Source organism: Photinus pyralis, unplaced genomic scaffold (genome assembly GCF_008802855.1).
Source record: "Photinus pyralis isolate 1611_PpyrPB1 unplaced genomic scaffold, Ppyr1.3 Ppyr1.4_LG6, whole genome shotgun sequence".
In the NCBI taxonomy this organism is placed as follows: Eukaryota; Metazoa; Arthropoda; class Insecta; order Coleoptera; family Lampyridae; genus Photinus; species Photinus pyralis.
This window is the reverse complement of record NW_022170663.1, coordinates 35006347-35029157: the sequence shown is the minus strand read 5'-3', so window position 1 is coordinate 35029157 and position 22811 is coordinate 35006347. Positions and strand designations below refer to the sequence as shown.

At 37.7% G+C, this 22811-nt stretch overlaps 1 protein-coding gene across 5 annotated transcripts; it reads left to right on the top strand.

The window, feature by feature from the left end:
• The first annotated feature begins 402 nt into the window (after positions 1 to 402).
• LOC116173443 (gamma-aminobutyric acid receptor subunit beta) lies at positions 403 to 16994 on the top strand. 5 transcript variants are annotated; one of them, XM_031490931.1, is made up of 9 exons: positions 403 to 577; positions 1079 to 1176; positions 1850 to 1917; positions 2682 to 2908; positions 2961 to 3043; positions 4011 to 4148; positions 15362 to 15646; positions 15696 to 15832; positions 15883 to 16994. In XM_031490931.1, exons 1-9 carry the CDS (start codon positions 510 to 512, stop codon positions 16186 to 16188), a joined length of 1410 nt encoding a protein of 469 aa, XP_031346791.1. In that variant the 5' UTR covers positions 403 to 509; the 3' UTR covers positions 16189 to 16994. The 5 variants fall into 5 exon arrangements, with proteins under 5 accessions (XP_031346791.1, XP_031346788.1, XP_031346789.1 ...); XM_031490928.1 differs by lacking the exon at positions 4011 to 4148 and adding an exon at positions 4293 to 4430 and having other exon boundaries at positions 404 to 577; XM_031490929.1 differs by lacking the exon at positions 1850 to 1917 and adding an exon at positions 1467 to 1534 and having other exon boundaries at positions 404 to 577.
• The last annotated feature ends 5817 nt before the right edge of the window (positions 16995 to 22811 follow it).

The window sequence follows — 22811 nt, the reverse complement described above, 5'->3', positions numbered from 1 at the left end:
AGGCCGCTAAACACTAGAGTCCTTGTATTGAAGACTCTTGAATTTCGAGCGGTTCTACTCAATAGCATTGTTTGTCCTCTTCCAGCGTATACGTAAGTTCGTCAATCAGAAATAATTATCATAGATGTTACCCGTTTCTGGCATGAGTGTTGACTGGAGTTACGTCACTTGGTGAAAGCAATAACGAAAGTCGCGGCTCTGGGTATTGATTAGATAGGTACTGTAGTTCCAGGTCCGCGACTGCGTCCCGACGCCGATGTCAGAAACGACCGACGTTCGCCACATCAATTGCATGCGCGCGAGGGTGAGGCCTTCGAAACGTACAGTATTATTTGCCGATCTGAGCGTGCGATTATTTCGCACAATTTTGCGACCATGCGCAAGGGATGAGTAGCTCGCCGGGCCCAGCGACCACTCCTAGTATCGGAGTCTGATGAGACACACTAGTCTAACGAGTGAAGTGTGCGGATATGCCGAGAAACAGGGGACACGTGTAGCCGCCCCAGGCAATGGGGCACAGCCGGGTGGTATGGCCAGCCGCGCTGCTGGCCCTCATCCTTCCTTGGGCTACTGCCGCGTAAGTAAAATTGCATTATTTTAACGATGCGAAGTTTCCGACGGTCTGACAACAAATTTCGAAATACGCCCGAGATGTTTTCCCGTTCGGCCCAGCCAAACGTTGCGGGATTTTAAATTTCGTCGCCGGATTTTGCTGAATTTCAGTCGTGGAGCGTGAAGTGTGTTTTCAAGTGTTCGCTCGGTGAAGTTTACGTCAACAGTTCCAGTTGTGGGTTACTATTTTGAAAATCGGGAGCGTTTTCATTCTACCGCGGTCTGAGGAAAAATCGGGGACGGGCTGTGTGAGGTACAAAGAACAAGGCAAGACCCGTGACGTCACCGTTTCGCGGCGCCCCGGCGCCGAAAGGGTGGGGTGAGGACTGCTTTGATTTCAAAACAAAGAATTGACGGCGACATTTGTAGCTCGTTTACGCGAATTTTCGAGTGCCCCTCGTGATAACCTTTGACATTTCGTTTGCTCCTTGTAAGAGGCGATCGCTTATTTGATTTTCATTTGCAGGACACCAGGGGGTAGCATGTTGGGTGATGTCAACATATCTGCCATACTGGATTCGTTCAGTGTCAGTTATGATAAAAGAGTAAGACCTAATTATGGAGGTGAGTACAAATATTACGTTCGGTATGTCATCGTCGGTAGTTGCGCGACCACCTGAGCTTGGGACGCGCACTGCCCGCTGCTCGGGGCCGTGTCAATAGGGTGGGGCCAGATCGATGCTCGGGGTGGGTTGCCTAGCGACGCGCAGCATCTCTCCAGAACGCCATTCCGTTTACGGCCGCCGACCGGCTGTAAAGAGTGCTGATTAAAGCGCGGCCACACTGCTTCGCTTTGGTCGGCATCAGCCCCCGCATGTATTTACACTGCCACTTGTGACGTGGTGACGTTTCAGGTCCGCCAGTGGAGGTGGGAGTCACCATGTACGTGTTGAGTATCAGCTCCCTTTCCGAAGTCAAAATGGTACTAACATAAGTTTCCCAGAGCCTATAACCGCACATATCCGTTCCCTGACTCGCGCGCTAGGCGTCCTGGGGATACGGGTTGGTACTGCGATTTAACGTACCCAATCCGTACTGGTGATTTTATTTGTGCACATCGAGCACCCACTTGGTGTCCGATAATTCAAAGCTTTATCGAAATGTTGTAATTGCTAAATGTCTGGTCTTCTACCCAGGCTGAGTCGAGCGCTAACAGAGCTGGGTAGCAGGCGGGCAGGCCTAGGGCATGTAATTGATTTGGTTTTCATGTCGCGACTCAGAAATTTTACGGTTACAGGCCCGCCTGTGGAGGTGGGAGTCACCATGTACGTGCTCAGTATCAGCTCCGTCTCTGAAGTATTAATGGTATTTATTTTCGTATCTACGTGTTGTACATACTATGATAATCCGGACTACGACTGCCGGAGACGTGAATGTTTTATGTCTGTCGCAGTCTTGAATACTTGGACTGTGTGCATGGCCTTTCAATCTGTTGCCAGCTTTGTCGCGATGCTCGGGCGCGTATATACGTATATAAATGTTTTTGGGGCCGCGTTTCGACGGACTAACCGACACCTCCCTCGATAAGGTCGGCCTCTGAACCCCAATGGAAACCAAATCAAGGTTAAAGGTCACCGCATGACGTGACCCTGGCCAGCCCCCTTCGCCGACTCTGTCCAGCGTGCGAGTACACCTAATCCACCTTTCCCTTAACCCGCACAGAACGCTCGGGTAACAGATAAGTAAACCCAGAGTGTCATCGGCATGCTGCATGATCCTAAGGGTCGCACCCCGACTGTAACCGATTGTATAATTAACACACCATTCTTAAGCAATCCGTAAATCGTAGACACCATTGCAGTCGCATTGCGTCTCTGGCGCCGCGCCAAAAAATCGCTACGTTACACGAAAGAATGACTGAAAAAGGGATGCATGCAAAAAGGTCTCATTGTCATTTCGCCAGTCATCTGCATGTTACGTGTGCATGACTCGATAGAAGTCAAACTAGCAAATCGATCATCTTAACGCTTTCATAACGACTTGGTGTAAATGTGGCTTAGGTCGATTTGCTACGCACTCCCTTCATAAATTCACCACGCAAAGTTTACCGCCAAACTTTTGTTAATTAGGATTTCACATTGGATTTCTACTTCCGACAATTCTGGACGGATCCACGCTTAGCGTTCAGAAAAAGGCCAGGCGTGGAGACTCTTTCAGTTGGTTCGGAGTTTATCAAAAATATTTGGGTACCGGACACTTTTTTTGTAAACGAAAAACAATCGTACTTCCACATTGCTACAACTTCCAATGAATTCATAAGAATACATCATTCCGGTTCGATAACGCGTAGTATTCGGTAAGTTTAAGAAATGGTGCACCATTCGTCGTTAACGCATTGTTCGTTGCAGCCTTACAATCACCGCTTCGTGTCCTATGAACCTTCAGTATTTTCCGATGGACCGTCAACTATGCCACATAGAAATTGAAAGTTGTAAGTAACGGTCCTTAATTGAAAAACGTATGAGTGTGCGTAAGTTCACTTTGTGCGTTCCAAAATTTACAAAATGTATATAATCTGACTAATTCGAAAATATTTTTCAAAATGTGTGGGCATCAAAAGATATTTGTGTTCGTGCTTTTGTGCGTCAAAATTAGGTGTGTTTCTGCACTACTGTTTATAGCAAACGCCGAACAAAATGTGGTGGAACAACGCTTGAAGGCACAGAGCACCTTGCACAGATAGCTCTTGGTCCGCGATGACACGAAAGCCCGATGGTCCGTTAGGATCCTATCGGGCCACGCAGCCGCAATCCTAATGTTTGCGATTCCTTTTGTTTTGTTTCCTATCTGAGTTTGTATTTGTTGTGGTTGGTTGCGGTCTCCTTCTCAAATACAGCACCCGCGGAAGGGCCGATAGTGTTCGTATCGTGAGCAAGAAAAGCAGTACGCCCTGCTCACCGCTACTGCACCGTGGCGGCACCCGGACAGCCGCCACCCACCGGACGGGAACCATGGGACAGACGTCGGCCGCATTGTACAACCACTTGGCCCGACTCCCGGCCGGCACTCACGCATGCACTTGCATGCTACCATAAAACCTATGTCCCAATAGGTCATACCTTTTTTTATACTGTGACACACCTTATTTTGCCTAAGAAAACCGCTTTGCACGTGCTTTGGGCTTTTGCGTATTTTTTTCGAATGAGTTCGCACCCGCCTTGGTTTCATGTCCATACCTAGATTAGACAAATCAAAATCACGTAGAGCTAGTGATATGGCGAAGCGGTAATTGTTCATACTTTAAAATCGATCATATACACTTGCCGCTTGACACCGCCGCGCCCACGCTACATGATGTGTTTCCGTGGCCCAGCTACAAGAATTACACGTGCTGGCCCACGCGAACGACATCCAGGCTGTCGAATGACGAGCTTTGTTTGTTTTGGTGGCCGGGTTAGTCGGGTACACAATGCGAGATATTCTATATAAGTGGAATTCGGGATCAAAAAGCGTCGGAATTAGCAACGAGGTGGAGCTGCCGCAGTTCCGGGTGCTTGGCCATCGGCAGAGAGCGACTGTAGTTAACCTAACCACAGGTAATTACAAACAGTTTTCGCATATCCCTAAAATTCCTTCACGTTTTTAATTTTTCTTTCGTTCTACACCTTTCGTCCCTTTTTTTATTTCTATCGGCTGCGGTGTATTACCTTTCCGCAGCTGGCACTGGCTTGTAATTGCAGTCGGTTACACCATGCGGGATATTCGCTATAAGTGGAATGAAGGGCCCAACTCGGTAGGGGTTTCCAATGAAGTATCTCTACCACAGTTTAAAGTCCTTGGCCATAGACAAAGGGCGATGGAAATCAGTCTTACAACAGGTATCCATGGGAATGTGGTAATATTGTAGTTTCTCATCCTCCCTCTGGACCCAATTCCATTATACTGAATTCCACTTTTAATATCTTTCGTTATTCAAGTAATTTATTATTCCCATATACTCATACTCGTTGTAAACTTATAAATAATTTTCTACTACCACCAATTTAGCTTAGTACTCACTGAATTTCAAGCATGATCTGTATGTGTTTTTAACAATACTATTCCGACAGTATGTTTGGGGGAACGCCGAACTTTTATACGGTCGTAACTAAACCGAAATCGTTATTGCAAATTTCGTCGTTTAGCTGAAAGCCAAATATTTTCATTGCAGTCTACTCATTTGAATACTTTAATCATATTCGGAAACTATCGAAAGTGCATTATGATAATATAGGTAAATCGTAAAGAAAGCAAAGTTATGAACATTTTTGAAAAGAATAATTTATTCAAAAAAAGCAGCAGTGCCGAATGTGCCTGACGATTATAAAGAATTATCTAATGTAATGAAAGAAGCTTCTAAAATAAACGAAGATGGTGTTAAAGTAGTAATCAATCAAAGATGTTATTAAATAGTATATTGAAAGACAAGTGTTACAATGCGACCTATTGTAATACGACTATCTTGTGGCACGAGTGGCGACGCGAAGCGTAGCGACGAGTGTCCGCAAGATAGGAGTATTACAATAAAGCATTGTAACACGCGTTTTTCATACTATTTTTTCTATTTCGGTGCTTTAATTTAATTAAAAAAATCATTATCAGAAACTATAGGGAACATTAGAACTAACATGTTTTATGTTGGGAACACTTTTTATGCCGTTAAGTTTTAGGTTGGCTGCGTAGTAACACTGACATTTTGAAGTTCAAAATAGAAGTACCCAACGAAGTACCTACTTGTACTAACTAGTAACTGCCAACTTAAGAGATGAGTTCCCAAAAAAAAACGACTATAATCACTGTCTTTGTACAACTGTTTTCGGCCGAAAACAGTTGTACAAAATCATCATTGTGACACCGAAATAGAAAAAACTATTTAATGTATTATACGAGAGAAAAGGATTTTTTTTTACAAAATATAAGATCAAATAGTATCACTTTTCTATCTTCGATTAATTGCACTGCAATTTTTTTCAACAATTTTTTAAAGTTTTGTATGGTATGGTATGGTAAAAGGAGCCTGTTTTTTAATTTTACTTGTGAGTGTCGTTATTTTAATAATTTACACGTTAATGGTACAGATATAGAAGAACCAAAACTAAGAAAAAATGTAATGATGATAATGATAAACAGGAAATATTTTCAAAATTTTTATTAGATTAGATGCAGATACACAGAAATTAATAGTTTGTGATAATTATATGAATCAGATCAGTTCATGATATAAGATTTATGCGGTGTGGGTACTTACGCAACTCAGTGCTATCATGCAATCTTATGCAGAAAAATAAAATTGATTTTAAGAGTATTCGGTGGTTAATTAAAAAAAATTATAGAAAAGCAACCATCAACTATATTCATTTTTACAACTAATTTAGATCATTCTGCTATGATTCATAGAAGTAATCTTTCACCCTTAATAAATAACGAGTTACATTCAAAAAGAACGAAGAAGCAAAAAGAAATCTTCATCTCCAAAGGGACGTTGTGGTTGTTTTACCATTGTTTTCCCAATCTTTTGATACAATTATGAAATGATTAAATAGTCTACCAACATTGGATAGAAGAAAGAGATTTATAATATTGCCTATAAATTTTATAAACAGCTTCTATTGGAATTCAAAATTTCAAAGCAGAAATATTGACAGCAGATCATATTTGAAACAAACAAGGAGAATTGGTAAAAAAATGTAAAATATTTACCTAGAGAGAAATACGTCAAAAAATGAAATTCTCCTATTGAATAATTACGTTTTTATTTATTACTATTTCTTAAACAAAAGTAGTACTTTTAACAAAAAAATTGTATGTGGTGGGGTAAATGATTATTAAAATGTTTTGAGAAATCTGCTCTTTGTTTACTTTTTATTTTCTGTGCTTTTTTTAATTACCGGATTTTTATAAAAATCAAATCTGTGGTAGAATTTGTGGCATTATAAAAAATTAAATGCAGTGCCCCACGCTGGGTGTGCAAAAATTAATGCTGGGTGTAATGACATGAATTCATCACACCACTCAAGTGACACCTAGATAGCTCAACTTTGCACAATTTAAAGCTCGTAACAGAACCCTTATCTTCCTATACTTAAACTTTATTTTTTTAAATAAAATTAATTAATCCCAGGGTTAAGCTGGGTTCCGAAACCCTGGTAAATTCTGGACATTCATAATTAAAATTAAACAGATCTACAAAATTTTGACCTAAACTAGAAATTACCAACGATTAACTCAACACAATCGAAATTCCCAGTTCCTTGCAGTTTCAAAAATTGAATAAACATTTATACAAAACAAGCAAATAAACAGAAGGCTAAGATCGCTTTATTGAAACATTGCAAATGGGCGAATACAGAAAAAACTATGTCTCAAAAAGTACTCACTACCTTGTTGTAATACTCAAAGTTTTGTTATCAAAAACCGCCTGTGCACTGACGAAAAGAACACACTTTGACAGGGTTATTTTAACGTGAACACACAACCGTGTACACAAACTTTCTTCTTGTGTTACTTCACCAACACTGTTTCCAAAACGAATGTAACACGTAACTGACTGTTACGTTCGTTTTTTGCATACCAGTAGTGCTCTTTAGGGACGAGATACTCAAAAATGTTATTAGGAAAAGATGTTCTTAGTGAAAACTGAGTGAACGTGCAAAGTTTCAAAGTCGTCGGTCTCCTTTGATTTTTGGATGTACACCATCATTACATTCCAATTCGAGTAGGTTTTTTAAGCAACATTTTTTCCAATTTCCTCAAAAAATCCAGTTAAAAAATAAAAACATCATAAAATCAAAGTTAGCCTAGTACTTTGCAATTTCGAATCAGTTTTGCATTCTAAACAACTTTTTTTATTAACGTCCTCGATTTTCCAAACTAAAATTATGTCACAAATTAGTTTCCAACCAAGTAGGGGTGATCTCCAGAAGCTCAAAATTCAATTTTTTTGTTTTTTACGAGCCGACCAACAATCTGGGGACACACTGTATACTATCGTTTAGCTTATACCATGTAAAATAAATTACAACCCGCGAAGATGGAAATAAATAATAAATAAATAAATAAATAAATAATTTAAAAGGAAATCGAAGAAATGCCAAAAAATTGCAGTCAAATTCAAAAAGTTGAAAATATTTTAACATGTTTCCCTAAACCAAAATAAAAGTAGGAGAGGAAAGACTCATCCGTCTTTTACGCATTTTTCCCAATTAGAAAAGTAACTATTATGGACTCAAACTACGTTTTGCTAGACAGTGCTGTTGATTTAAAATGCTGCTTACAGGAATTATCGTATGTGACAAAAAATATTTCCGCTTTCCGGTCCATGTTTTCTGCTACTTTTCACTGTGAAGTGCTATTTCTGGGGCTACAGTTTATTGACAAGTGCTATCACGTTTAGGTATTTTATAAGTACCCATGCTCTTCAAGGTGAATTATTAAGGAGTCAGTTTGTGTTCAAAATTGGATTAAAAAGAGATTTTGGTGTTAAAATTGATTGCACATAGCTGTCGGTATAACTGCTTTTCCAACTTGTACTCATCACTGTTAGGACACGCTTATTCGGGATAATTTTGTTTTCCAAATGCTGTTCTTTAGGCAAGATCACATTATTTAACTCTAGAAGTTTACCGGTTAGCAGAAAGTTACCCAAGAAAAAGAACAATCTCTCATTTAGGGGGGAACTGAATGGATTTGAGGCTAGAGCACATTTTTACGTAATTGTCGACAATCTGGTCTGACCCATTACAATTTCTTGGAATGGCGTGTTCTTCGCCATAACTAATTTAGAAAAAAAGATGGCAGTTTGCATTCTGACATTACGGCCAATAGACAAAATAAAAATTCTGGGGAATAGGTGAATATTAGGGATTTTCTGCAAGGTTTGTACTCACAATGATCCGGAGAGGACAGAACGAAGTAGTGACTTGTTTTATGCATCCTTCTTGCGAGTAAGACAACGTAATCCTCATTTTAACATTGAAGTGCGCTTAAAATTTAATTGATTAAGAAAGACGAATAGAATTGCGATTATTGTAAAATCTAATTTGTTGTACTCCATGGATTAAATCAACGTGTTTTGTCATTCATTTAAGGCACTTTAGTGGTGGCACTTTTTCGCCCAGAAGAAGATTAACGCGACGCGAGACAAAAAGGGGCAGTAGGTAGGTACCTACCCACTGAAATTTCAACCACAATGTAGGGACAAATGGTTACTTTTATATGTATATTTTGGTTCTTGCACCATATTTTATACTTTCGTTTTCGAGCTACCATTTATATCACCTCTAGATTTAATCGTCGCAGATGGCTGGTTGCAGATTTTTCTTCCTTTTGTAATACGTTGAAGATCGAAGCACTTAGAAAAGATGTCCCTAACCACTGTTGTACGTGGTGGATTTCTTTCTCCCATCATGATTCCATTTATTTGATTCTAAAATTTATTGAAACTTTATTTTGTTGTACAACCCTTCATTGGTGTGCTGTTTTAACCTTGCACTGTACTCTGTAACGGGTTTTGCACACACGTACTATGTTACAAGTGGTACTGCAGGCACGTTGCACTCAATTTTTCATTTTCTAACTCTCGGACCTTTTGTAAAAGGTCCATCGTCCAATCTGGTGTCCTCCACCAGAGAATCTTCTCAAAAGTTCCAATTTGTAACTTTGCGGCAACGACACCGTTTGGATTCACTTACCCCAGAAGTTTGTCCTTAGAATTGTCCGCTCTCTTGGTTTGATTAACTTTTGATAGTGACAGGGACATCCCATACTGTTGGATATATGCATTGGTAGAAACGATATTTTGAAATTCGGAGGTATTACGTATTAGAAAACGTAAATTGTTTGGTGCTAAATTCACAACTTTATTGAAATACTTGTCCCATTGTAACGTATTTGTAAATTGGACACCTAAATCTTTAATTAATTTAAATAGTTCGCAGTTCTTGTTTGTCCATAGATCCGCTTCGCTACATACCTTCTTCGTTGTTTACGTCATTCTTTTGCATTTCTTCATAGTAAAGTAAAGTTTGTTTTTGTTACTCCAGGTCAGAAACAATAGTAGGCCCAAGTTACTTCCTTGGGGCACTCCTGATCTGGCACGAAACGGTACAGGTACCTTAGGATGTATACATACGACTTAAAAATGTAATTAAATACTCTCGCATTCCCCCCCCCCCCCCGGCCCTCGTCTCTTTTCGGCAATTTTTTTAGAGCTCCAAACATTCACAAAATAGGGTGTTAATCACTAACACAAAGAGGAGTGCAAAGACAGACGAATATAAACTAATAGCGCGGTGTGTCTTTAGAAAAATTCATTGAAAATTGAAGAATCCCTGCTAAAAAAAACAAAAAAATGCGACTTTCATAGGCTTTTATACGATTCTGTAAACATTTTCCAAAAGAATGACTTTTCGACAACAATATTTGGCTAATACTAAATTTTTTTTATTGATTCCTAAAATTCCAAGTGCTATACCCTAGGGCCGGCAGAATTTCGTGTTCAAGTTTACGCAGTACACTCATTATGTATTTACGAACAGAATCAGTTTTTTCATACGATTCTTCATAAGGACCTTATGCGCATTACGTAAACGTGTATTCAAACAATCCGCTCGCCGGGTTCGCCTCGCATATAAGTCCTAGAGAATGCGAGTAGTGAAGTAATTTTCTTATGAAATGTGTACAGCGCCTAGGAGAGTTCCACACTTGTTCTTAGTTCAATTGAAACTGCTTTTCACCTTTACAGGAACTAAGTTTGATATGTACAGGGTGTTTTTTTGGGAGCTTTAGTTAAAAGTTTCTGGAAAAGTAAAATAGGTAGGTTTTTGAAAATTTGTACTTAGGGGTTACTCTGAAGGCCGAATCGATGTAAAATATTTTCAAAATGGCCGCACTTCCGGAAACACCGGAAGTAGATAGTAACTTCGTTATTTTAAATGGCAACCCCTATTTTTTATTGCATTTTTGGATTCTACGTGAAATTTCAGTTCTTTTGATACCCATATGTCGATATCTGCCATTTATGGTTTTTAAGTTATTTTGACTTTAAGAAAAAAATGGCGGATGCAGATGGTACCTTGATAATTGATTACTTGAAAAAGGTTATAGTCATGGCAACCCATTTTTATCAGTGCATAGAGAATGAATGGGGCTTTCTTTTACTGTACTTAAAACAAAGTTAAGTTGCGTACAACCGCACCTATGGAGATCCAAATTTAAGAAACTTCAAAGTCTATAAACTCAGTTTTTTTTTAAATGGAATGACCATGTTCTTAATATTGCATGAGATAGAGAATCGAAATTGGCATATTTTGATATTACATGTTCCTATAGCTATCTTTAACAGTTTCTGATTTATTCCCATTTCATTGAATTGATCTCGGAATTGATGCCATTTTTTTCGCATTTTCTTTTTAGTAGTTGGCCATGATTTTATAACAATCGAATTTTAAACAAATCAAGGAATGGATTCTTTAATACCATTGATTCTAGTTCTAGTCTAAATAATTCATTAATAAATAACTCATTTATTAAGGATATAGGACGGAAAATTTTTGAAAAATCTAAACAGAGTCGTTCAACTGAATTTCTTAAACAACGTATAAGTCTGGAAATTAAGAGAGGTAATGCGATATCTGTTCTAGCAACAATTCCATACCAAAAATGTTTCAACGAAGTTTTTTATATTTTGCATTGAATTTAATTTGTTAATCTTGCATTTGCAATTCAATTCATTTTCTTAAATATTCTCTTGTAGAGCTTTGTATCACTTATGCTTCAACGGTTTGTAGTGCATTAGGGGTACAAAATTTCCAAAATTCATACAATTTCGTTCCAGTTTTCGAATGAATGTAAGGAAAGCACGCGCCGCGATTCTGCCCATTTCACCATAAATAACAATTAAATTCCAAAATAGGTGAAACCACTGCGAGTCATTTTTCGATTTTTGAAAAACTTATGTTAACCTATAACAGTGGGTGATGGATTAGTGTCACTAGATTTGTTTAAAATTCAATTGTTATAGAATCATGGCCGACTACTAAAAAGAAAATCCGAAAAAAATAGTGTCAATTCAATAAAATGGGAATAAGTCAGAAACTGTTAAAGATAGCTATAGGAACATGTATTGTCAAAATATGCCCATTTCGATTCTCTATCTCATGGAGTAGTAAGAACATGGTCATTCCATTTAAAAAAACTGAGTTTTTAGTTTTTGAAGTTTCATAAAGTTGGATATCCATAGGGGCGGTCGTACGCAACTTAACTTTTTTTAAGTGCACTAAAAGAAAGCCCTATTCATTCTCTATGCACTGATAAAAATGGGTTGCCATGACTATAACCTTTTTCAAGTAATCGATTATCAAGGTACCATCTGCATCCGCCATTTTTTTTCTTAAAGTCAAAATAACTTAAAAACCATAAATGGCAGATATCGACATATGGGTATCAAAAGAACTGAAATTTCACGTAGAATCCAAAAATGCAATAAAAAATAGGGGTTGCCATTTAAAATAACGAAGTTACTATCTACTTCCGGTGTTTCCGGAAGTGCGGCCATTTTGAAAATATTTTACATCGATTCGGCCTTCAGAGTAACTCCTAAGTACAAATTTTCAAAAACCTACCTATTTTACTTTCCCAGAAACTTTTAACTAAAGCTCCCAAAAAAACACCCTGTATATGTTCTGTTACAAAATTCCCCAGATATCCAATTCAGTTCAGATATTGCAATATTTAAAACCCTCACGAAAAAGATTAAAGGAAAAACGATAATTCTGCAATTTTTATTGGCGTTTACGGACGAATGCTTTTGACCCTTGTTTTATTTGGAAAAAGTATTTACTTTTGTTGCCTTCCAACCAATTTACTTTTGGTTACGGGTACTCATGTGTTACATCTGTTAGAAATCATGTTTCTATTTCTTACTTTTATATTTAGGTTGTCTCTTGGAGCCTATGGATTTATTTAATTATTTATTTATTGATTTAGCCTATGGATGTACTAAATTAATTATATTTCACTACTTACGAAACACTTTTAACAACAAACTATTTATTGTGATGTGGTTGTAACTCAAAAACAATAGACGAGTACCAGCATTTCCAACACAATCCCATAACATGACACAACTCATGCTGAAGGCTTGTCGGAGGTTTTACCTACTAGTCTTCCGTATCACGTTTTCATCGCAGTTTCGAAGTTTTCAGCTTTTTACAGTACATTCAAACACCGTTAGATTAGATATGGCAATAACATTAGAAAACATAGATGTTATAATCATGGATGATGGTTGGATACGAGAACTGTTTAATTCATTCATCAATGTCCATCCCAAACGCGTGTAAATGGCAACTATATCAACTCCAACTAGCACAATCTATAGTTCCATCTGTTGTATCCGTTATTTTAATGCCCATCTGCTGCAATTCTTCTAACCAAGGTCCTTTTCTTACAGAACTAACATGGCTACAGATCAGAGGCTAGTCTAGGACCTCAAAATTGCAGCTGTATTTTCCTGTCATCGTATACAGACAAACTTATAACATATGTGTTCCACCGTTTCGGTTTGTGTACCACCAGACAGAGAGTGTACTAGTTCTTGCTCTCGAATAGGAGTGTAACCCATTTCTTCGGCAACCTTTCTGGTAACGTAACATTTGTGGGAACCAGTAGATATTATATAGAAGTGGGTCCTAGTTTCCTAATTCTACAACCATGGTTTGCAAATAAACTTCTGTTGGTCAAATTCTGCTCTTCCTTTGTCACCATTCTGGAAAGCTTCTTTATTTACGGCTGCCTTTGATTCTTTTTTTGGACACATAAGAAGGCAATGTTTTCGACATCTTCGTGCAATATGACCAAACTTCGTACACAAATGAGAAGCTGATTCTGACAACCGCTGCCTTCTTTCCACCAAACTAAGTTTAAAGAGAGGAGTGGGGCAAAAAACGCACCTTGGGGTTCCTTTGTTGAAGAGTTTGGATACTGTTGGTATATTACTTGTGCTGTTACTTGCACTTCTTTCTTCTTGTTTTCTGTTATCCTTAAATCTTATGGCTAAACTTCCTGCTTTACAAAATCCATTAAAGCATCATGAAAAAGTATCGAAAGCTTATTCTTGGTATTGAGATTTGCTAAAACTAGCTTCATGAGTTCCTCAATCAATGCATCCTCTTCACCAAATCTTTGTTTTAGGCTTTGACATAATTACCATTTGTCGCAGGGTAACTTTCTACAATTTGTCTTACTCTGGAACTTGGAACGGTTTCCTGACTAAGTATGTCCCCCTCCTCCTCCATGTCAGAATTCTCATCAATCTGACTAAATTGATTCCAGAAACCGAGCCATCCTTTCGAATCGGCAGCATATTGACGAAATTCTAGCTTGTGAATTTTCAGCTTGCTTTTTGATTCATTGATCGATATTTTCGTTCGGACAGATTAAATTCTCAAAACCGAATTTTATTTGATATTATTGCGAGCTTAAATTATCCATTAATCTACCTCAGTATCAATAGTGCCCTTATAATCATCTGAATCTAAGATCATATCCAACATAAGTTGATGTAGTTCAATATAATGTAGCGGTTTTTCATCTAATACTTTTACATTACCACAAAGGACGAGTTGCCTCGTACCTTAATCTGCATAAAACAAGCACGCAAGTCAGATTCGAACTTTAATCTCTCAAACACCGATTTTAGACTTAAGTTATAGCGCCCACACAGAAAATTTCATAGCCCGTTTGCAAGTTAGCAAACGAGCATTAATGTTTTAAAGACGTTTCGGATCTTGAGTTTTAGGGAGCAACTTTTGCAAGTTCTCACTAATCGTGTTGTGCGATGTACATGGCCATTTGTTTTTTGTGTCTCGTCATGATTTCATTGTAGTTTGTATGTACTGTGGGATTGTCATTGTATAATTCAGCCATTTACTCACTTCCTCGCTTGCTAAATTATTTACGTTTTTCAGCCCCCGATCCTGTGTTTTACAATTTACATCCCACAACATCAGTGTATGATAGCCATAACTGTACTTTTCATTGTTAAGATCGTTAAAATAACGATTATCGATAAAGGGTTGTTTTACAATCTATTTGCATCTATTTTCAAGTTCACCTTCTAATTTGGATGATACTGGGCCATTTAGAAAAAAAACCTTCAACTTATTCAAAATTCAAGGCAGTCGCAGGCTAACTTCCATTTGTCATTAATTTATTCCTACAAGGAACAAAAGGACGAGATCGTGTAAAGCAGGTGTATAAATGAAAGCCTGTTAGCGCTACATTCATAACAGTAATGAAGTCCTATGTATTGACGCAATTCTGACGCGCGTGCACCATTTACGTAGCAGGGGTATTCCCCTGGAACGACATTTCGCGCACAAACACTGTAGATATAATTAAATTGCTGCACGTTATAATTAGTTCGATGATTGTCAAAAGGGTTTTTTTTTTATCGGAAACCGCCCCTCGGTTCGACTTTTAATTTAACAGGTTTATTTTGAACAATTACCGTGACAGAATAAGAATTTTCGGTCATAAAGCTACAAATTGTAATCGTGTATTCAGCCCCCTTTGACAGTAACAAGGGATGGTTACAAATGTGATGGCGGGCAAAGCTGCAATATGCAAATTGCTTTATCTGTCAGTGAAACGTAACAAGCAATCAAATTATATTAACCATTAGAAAAGAGGTTCGGTTATCCTCAAACATACTGGCGCGTATCAATAGGAGGTACGTAATTGAAATGCAATATTGCAATATCTTGTACAGGAAATTATTCACGATTGGCATGCGAAATACAATTCGTTCGTTCAATGGGTTACTACCTCATCCAAATATATATCCCGTCCGGCCTGATTGTCATCATCTCCTGGGTGAGCTTTTGGCTTAACCGCAATGCAACTCCCGCAAGAGTGGCATTGGGTGTAACCACTGTACTCACGATGACCACGCTGATGTCATCCACGAATGCGGCATTACCCAAAATTTCGTACGTAAAATCAATCGATGTATACCTCGGTACATGTTTCGTAATGGTATTCGCCAGCCTTTTAGGTAAGTGCGGGTAATCGCATCGCGGCACTCCTCAAACGATTTGTTTCAGAATACGCAACCGTTGGCTATATGGCCAAACGTATACAGATGCGAAAAAATCGTTTTCTCGCCATACAAAAGATTGCCGAACAAAAGAAGATAAACGTCGACGGCGGGCCGGAAGGCGATCACGTGCCCAAACAAACAGTAAGTTTGACCCTATTTTCAGACGAAAGCGACCTCAGGGTGCGTTTCAGGCGGTCAGATTTAAGCACAGCAAGGGAGGCACTTTAGAGAGTACGGTGAACGGCGGTCGGGGAGGAGGAGGAGGCGGTGGCGGTGGCGGCGACGAGGAGCAAGGGGGCCCTATTGCCCAGCACATTATTCATCCGGGAAAAGACATCAACAAGCTTTACGGAATTACGCCTTCAGATATCGATAAGTACTCCAGAATCGTGTTTCCGGTGTGCTTCGTGTGTTTCAATCTTATGTACTGGATTATCTACTTACACATCTCCGATGTGGTCGCGGATGACCTAGTGTTGTTGGAAGAGGACAAGTAAATAAATTTTTGAAAGGAACTCATAAACATTCGTGAATTTTTAATAAAGTGAGACTCGGAGCGAATGAATTCCAATAGTACATAAACCAACGACCCTTCTTTAGTAGACAATTTAGCCAGTTCGCGTAGCCTTCACTACGGAGATATTTTATATAGAAGACGTTTCACCCCGTTGCAATTTGAATAGTATCTAAATACCTACAGCGCAGGATTGCGATTCTGTTATTTTTATTCGCAAAGTTTAACGATATATTTTATACCGATGATTTATTCTAGCTTAGCTTAACTTATCTACCTATAAGTTCCCTTTTTGTACTTCCGGCACCGACCATGGCCGCACATAGGTAGAACCAAGCACCGTTCGCAACTCCCTGCATCCCCAAGAACAAAAAAAAACAATGCTCCTGCAGGGATTGCCACCAAAACACTATAAAGCCGTTGACTCGGCGAAACGAAATTCTAAATTGTAATATAATTACTATAGTTAGAATATGCAAATAGACATTACGAAATTAGCAACACTGATTGTAAATATAATTAGATACCGTATAAGCGTAAGTGATAACTATGGTAGTAGCAAATAACATCGTTAAAACGATTACGAACTATAACCTGAAAAACGATGCACTGAGTTTAAAAAATCGACGAAGGGGCGCTCTCATGTAAATAATAACGTTACCACACATTCCATACGTTACCACCACTTCATACTGTTTCCCGACTTCCGCACTTTGCACAAAGGTCAACAATTTGAACGTTACGAAGCAACATAATAATTTCCTTCTTATGAAAAAAAAATGAAATAAATCGCACCTAAACGGACGCGGCCACAAACTGACGGTCGTTTCAGTCAACAAATCGTACGTCAATAAATTTTCGGTTTTTCAGTTTGAACGTACAAATTCAGGTTGCTGTCAGTAACGGCGGGTCCGTACAGGCGAAAAATGCAAAGACTTCTACGGAATTCTCTCCATTTTTCGCGAGCGACTTTTGCTCACATCTGAATATTCTAAAATAATAAAAAATAATCTATGTATTATATTATCACAAACATTACAGTTATTTACATGATTACGTATGACGTAGAATTATTAATATTGTTTGACGTTTTTATTTAAATGAAATAAAAAGAAACTTAATCACGTCTTTTCAATGGACCCCTCACTCCTTGCCTCATCGCTTAGGGGTGGAATTTTCCTAATTACGCTAACGGAAGTACAAACGTGCGTTCGCATATTTGCTCCCGTGGAACACACGTGGGTAGGAATATCTGATCAGGTAGGCACAAAGCTATGGCCCGTGAAATTTGCACATTTTACTGCTTCTAGTGGATCAATGCACTTTAATTAGCATTTGTTACCCTCGCTTTTCCTTGGCACGACACTCCGGTTAAATCTAAATTTTGCCACTGTCCATTAAATAGGGTAGCATTCGTTTTTATTAAAAATGACATTGGGCTTGTAATGATTTATTTTCTGGAATTTTAACCAGCCGCCTGACCCAGTTCTCGTATATATTATACGATGCGGTTTATTTCCAAAATCCAAAACAGTAAAACTTTTACGTTCTTTATAAATATAAAAACTGAAATAGCGCGACGACGTTGCAGATATACTCTCGATGGATTACTGCTTTCTTTGTCAATATTACATATCGCGGAAAAGTTGTCATTTATTTTATCCCATGTATTTATTGATTCCTGTACCACCTCTAACACATCATTCATAATTTATGTACTTACCTCATAGTCGGGGCTAAACGCTTAGAAAAGCTCTCCGTTTCCTTGCAAGAAGCATTTCATGTAACAATCGAGTTAAACGCGTTACCCCCATAACTCAACTCTACTGAATCTGAAAACGCCGTTTGCCAGCTCGAAATTCCAACCGGAAGTGAGTTATTCGAGATGGCGTCCAATTCTGCTTTCGGTCATATACGATCCAGGTGTATATTCCTATGTTTTCGGGGGCGTAGAACACGATTAAACACTTAAAAATAAATTTGGTGCATTAAAATACCATTAAAAGTCACATTTTAACGTTCACCAAGATTGAAAAAGTTAGGTGAAAATGTGTATTAAATGCTGTGCTATGTTTGAGGGATTTCGGGCCACGTTTAAATACTCAAAAACATAAAACTAGAAAACTTGATAAACATCTCCCATTTCCTTTTGTAACTTACTCTTAAATGTTTTCCGCTGGGGTTCAAATTATAAGGGGACGTTAATGATTAAGTTTTTTGTTAGTTGGACGTGTCACACCTCGTCCATTTCTAAGATCTGTAAACAAATGTTTGAATAAATGAAATGTATTAATTTGTAGGTTTTAAAGAAGGCTTTAACAAAACCCGCGTACCTACCTACTTTTAATCGAGAGAAACGGCTACACTAAGTTCCTTGCAGATTTGCAGGAAATGTAGCATGTTTTTTTCACTACTAACGTCTGATAGCATGATTATTAACCTTTTTTCCACTTCTAAAGTAGGCTTTCTCGATAGTTGTTCAAAGTGGTTAATAATGTGCTCATTATTGACTAGTAGTCAATAATGAGACCAACTTTTAGAAATCCCAACCCGAAATTTTGCTCAATAAACGTTTAGTTCTCTAAATTGAATAATTGGCACCATACGCCATTCCAAGAGAAATTACATACTTAAAATTATCACATTTTGAACAAATTCGAAAGAAATTATACTCTTTGAAAATATATAATGACAGAACAAAATTCGATCTGCTTGAATTTTACTTCCACATAGGTATTTTGTTGACATGTACATTATATACCAAGGCAGAGAAGTTTAGTATTATCACAGATCTAAACACTCTTAAATCTGTGGTATTATTTCCTAAGCGCCAAGACGCCGAGGGGTGTAAGGTGCGAAGCTGATTCTCATACATATGACTGAAAGCTGAAAAACACCTAAATTTGCCACTATTTTAGACGCCATCTTGAGTAACTCACTTCCGTTTGGAATGTTGAGTTGGCAAATGGCATTTTCGGATTCAGCGGGTTCGAATTAGGGAGGTAACGTTTTTAACTCAATTGTTACATGAAATGCTTTTTGCATTTGAATTTTCGCAAAACAAGACCCGACTATCAGCTACAAATAACATTTATAGTAGCTACAGTAGTATAGTTCAGTTTTAAATATATAGGTTAACACAGGGGCGGACTGGCCCGGGGGGGGGGGGGGGGATTGCCACCTGGCCTGTAGATCATAATGGCCCGTTGGAAATTTATAAGTATGTGCTGTATTTAGTTTCTTGCAGTATTAATAAATTATTAACACGTTTCTCTAATTGGGGTTGATGTTAGGTTGTTAAAAAATTCTGTTTTAATTGAAGTGGTTTACAATGAATTTATCATTTTTTGTCGTAGCATGAAAGTGCTGAAATACAATGATAAGCGACGCACCTCGTGTGAATTGTATATTTTGTTACTTTTAATTATCAGCTGCAATTTAAAAAAAAACTGTATGGTAATTGATTTTCGAGAAAGGAGTACTTTAAAATGTTTTTGTGGTGCACCTCAGAGCTAACCCCCCCGCCACCTTCATTACTACACTAATACTTTAATGGCCCGTAACCTATGCAATTCCACCTGGCCAGTAAGTACCCAGTCCGCCCCTGGGTTAACATTTACATTGCTATTATTAAAGACTATCTAGAAGAGTTATAATAAAGCTCTTGACTTCACCATTGCATCCTTTCGTATCACATTAACAAGTTATCATTAAGTTTAATTAATTAATTTGATGTCTGGAAAAAATTTTCTGTTGGATTAATTAAATAAATTTTTTGGTCGGAAAATGTACAAAGAAAAGGCTAGCAATCTAACGTATTTCCAACGAGTCTGATGGCAAGTTTTTAAACATTTTCTAGTCAAATTCCAAACATTTTACATGCTCACAAGTCACACCACACGCCATTTTTTCTGAATCACCGGAAAATACCCTCAAATCATCTTACTTGTACGAATCATATACAGTGAAATTTATTAAGAAGTAGACATAGGGATTTACCTGTATTGTTTTTTCCTATCTCTACTTTTAAATGACATAATTTGTTCTGAAGAGCGCCTGTTTAATGCATCCAAAATAACTTCTTAAAACAAATAAAGATCTGGCGGTCATATTAATTAATTTTGAATATTGTTACTATTTATTAAAAGGTAGACATAGGGAAAAATAACACACGTAAATCCCTATATCTACTTCTTAATAAATATCACTGTATGTAAATGAGCGGACTGTATCTTAGTGTTAAATCTTATCTTACCTTTAATTTTATGGGCGAGAAGGAAAAGGAAATAACCAAAGGAAACTCACCTCAATCAGGTAAAAACTCAAATTTTAACTTTTCTGGCTGCTTTAACTTAACCATTTTACATGCGAATAGTTGAACATCAAATTTACCTATCTGTGTGCACGCATTAGTTTTACGCAAGTAACTAAAATTGTATTATTTATCAAAGTAAAAGTAATAAAATCGCGGAAAGTTTAAATTTCTCATTAACAATACACACACAAACTAAATAGGCAGTAAAAAAATGCTTATTTAACACTTCATAAAACACATGTTATATTTTTGTTTTTTCAAGAAACAAGTGTTGGATATTTGCTTGTACCCAAATTATTATTCAAAATAGCTATTGTTGCAACCGCCAGCCAGTCATACAGGAACCAATTAAACAATTGTTTGAAGATCGTCATCGTCTAAGATGAGATACAAAGGCAATGCCTCGGTATTTTAACATTGCAAGAGCTGTAAGTAATTCTACTTTTAAATAGAAATTACGCATTATTAGGGGGGTGCATTAAACATCTTTCAGTTCTATATCCTTGTAGGCAAACCATCCTATATAGAAACATCTTCCATTGTTTAGCCTCAGCACAAACATCAACCTCACTCTACAGAAACAAATACCACACTATTCTTTAAAATTACTTAACCTCTCACCCAAGTTGATCGCGCTTCTTTGCGAATACTAGGGGACAGGGGTTGACTTTGGTGGTGCTCCAAATGTTCTTCTTTATTCAATTGTTTACCCTTAGAGGACTTTCCAGCAACTCCACACTCTAGAAGCAAGCAAAAGGAGGTATCTGACATCGTTGTTTAAAATTGCACAATCTACAGGGGAGGACTACTAAGCAAGGCAAATATTTGTTGCACACTCGCAATGCTTGATTCGTATAAAAGCGGCTTTAGTTGCTGTCTTCAAACTTATGTGTGTTTTTGTCGCCATTTTGGGAGTGCAACTGACAACTGTTTTTCTATTTTTACGATTGTATGAGTGCGGGCATCATCAAGTAATACAACAATTTCAATATGTAAACTGCAATTTATACCTATCTTTACCCAAAATCGTCATAAAACCTTCATTTTCATCCCAACTTTATCTCAGGAAATTTTAGTTTCCATGACAGACCAGACTTCTGGTCAGATTCTATAATGACTCTCCTGTCATCATCACTTACAAATTGATTTTAATCAAAAGTTCCATATGAAAATTGAAATTTTATATTAAAATACGATTTTGGGTAAAATTTAATACAAAACTCGTCAGTAAAATGGCCCTACTTGACTCTGAAATATTTCCTCGCCTGTTATGTGTCCTGACTTTTATGTAAATAACTAAAACAAAAATAGTATATAAATATGAATAGTATCGAGATTATATTTTATTTAAAAAGATGCAAATAGAATTTTTACACTACACAGCGCGATTGTATAAATTCAATAGACCATTGCATTTTGACTATGCTTTTACTTATATATAACCAATTTATATACTTACTGTTTCTTTTTAACATCCTTAGCATAGCACTAAAGCATAGATTGCTAAAATTATTTATGGAGTGCATTTTGCAGAGGTAGTGTTTTCTCATTTAACATTTCTGAAAATAATTACACCTTCATATGGTAGCTTAAGCCTTTCGTGTGATTTAAGCCTTTTATACAATTCACAATTACAATTCCTTTTGTAAAAGGATTTAATTACAAGCGCTTTTATAGCAGTGCTAAAAAAAGGCTTAATTCCATTGGATTTAATTCACCAAATGGAATTAAATCACGAATTAATCTCATTTTGAATTAATTCATGCCCAGCTCTGGTTAGTACCCACCTCCGACGTCCCGTTCACCCACAATTCGAGTTTGAAGTTTTAACTCCACCACCAGTAAGATTTGGTAGGGGGTAAGTGACAACCACATTCCCTTTGTTGGTAGCATAATTCGCATTTGGTGAATTTCGCTAAAAACCCGCCACAAAATAATACTCAATTTTTAGGTACTTCTCATAACTCGAACTTTTATTGGGCACACGGGAAAGAGAGACCGTGATTCGAGCTCTAGGAAACTTTTGCGCGCCCAAAGTCGACTACCCATGGAAGAGTCACCACGTTAGTGATCCAACCTCGAGGAATTTTGTTTTTTCCTAGAGAGTCTTTAAGGGGTAGTCGAATTCGGTTCCCCAAAAGATACATTCCGATGCGAATTTTGTCACGCGGTCGCAGTAACTGGGACGACCCCTAGCAGAATAATAGTAATAATAACGGATTAATATCTCTGACCCAGTAAATCCTAGAATATTGCGATAGAAGCATATAAGTAATAAAAAACAGCCCGTC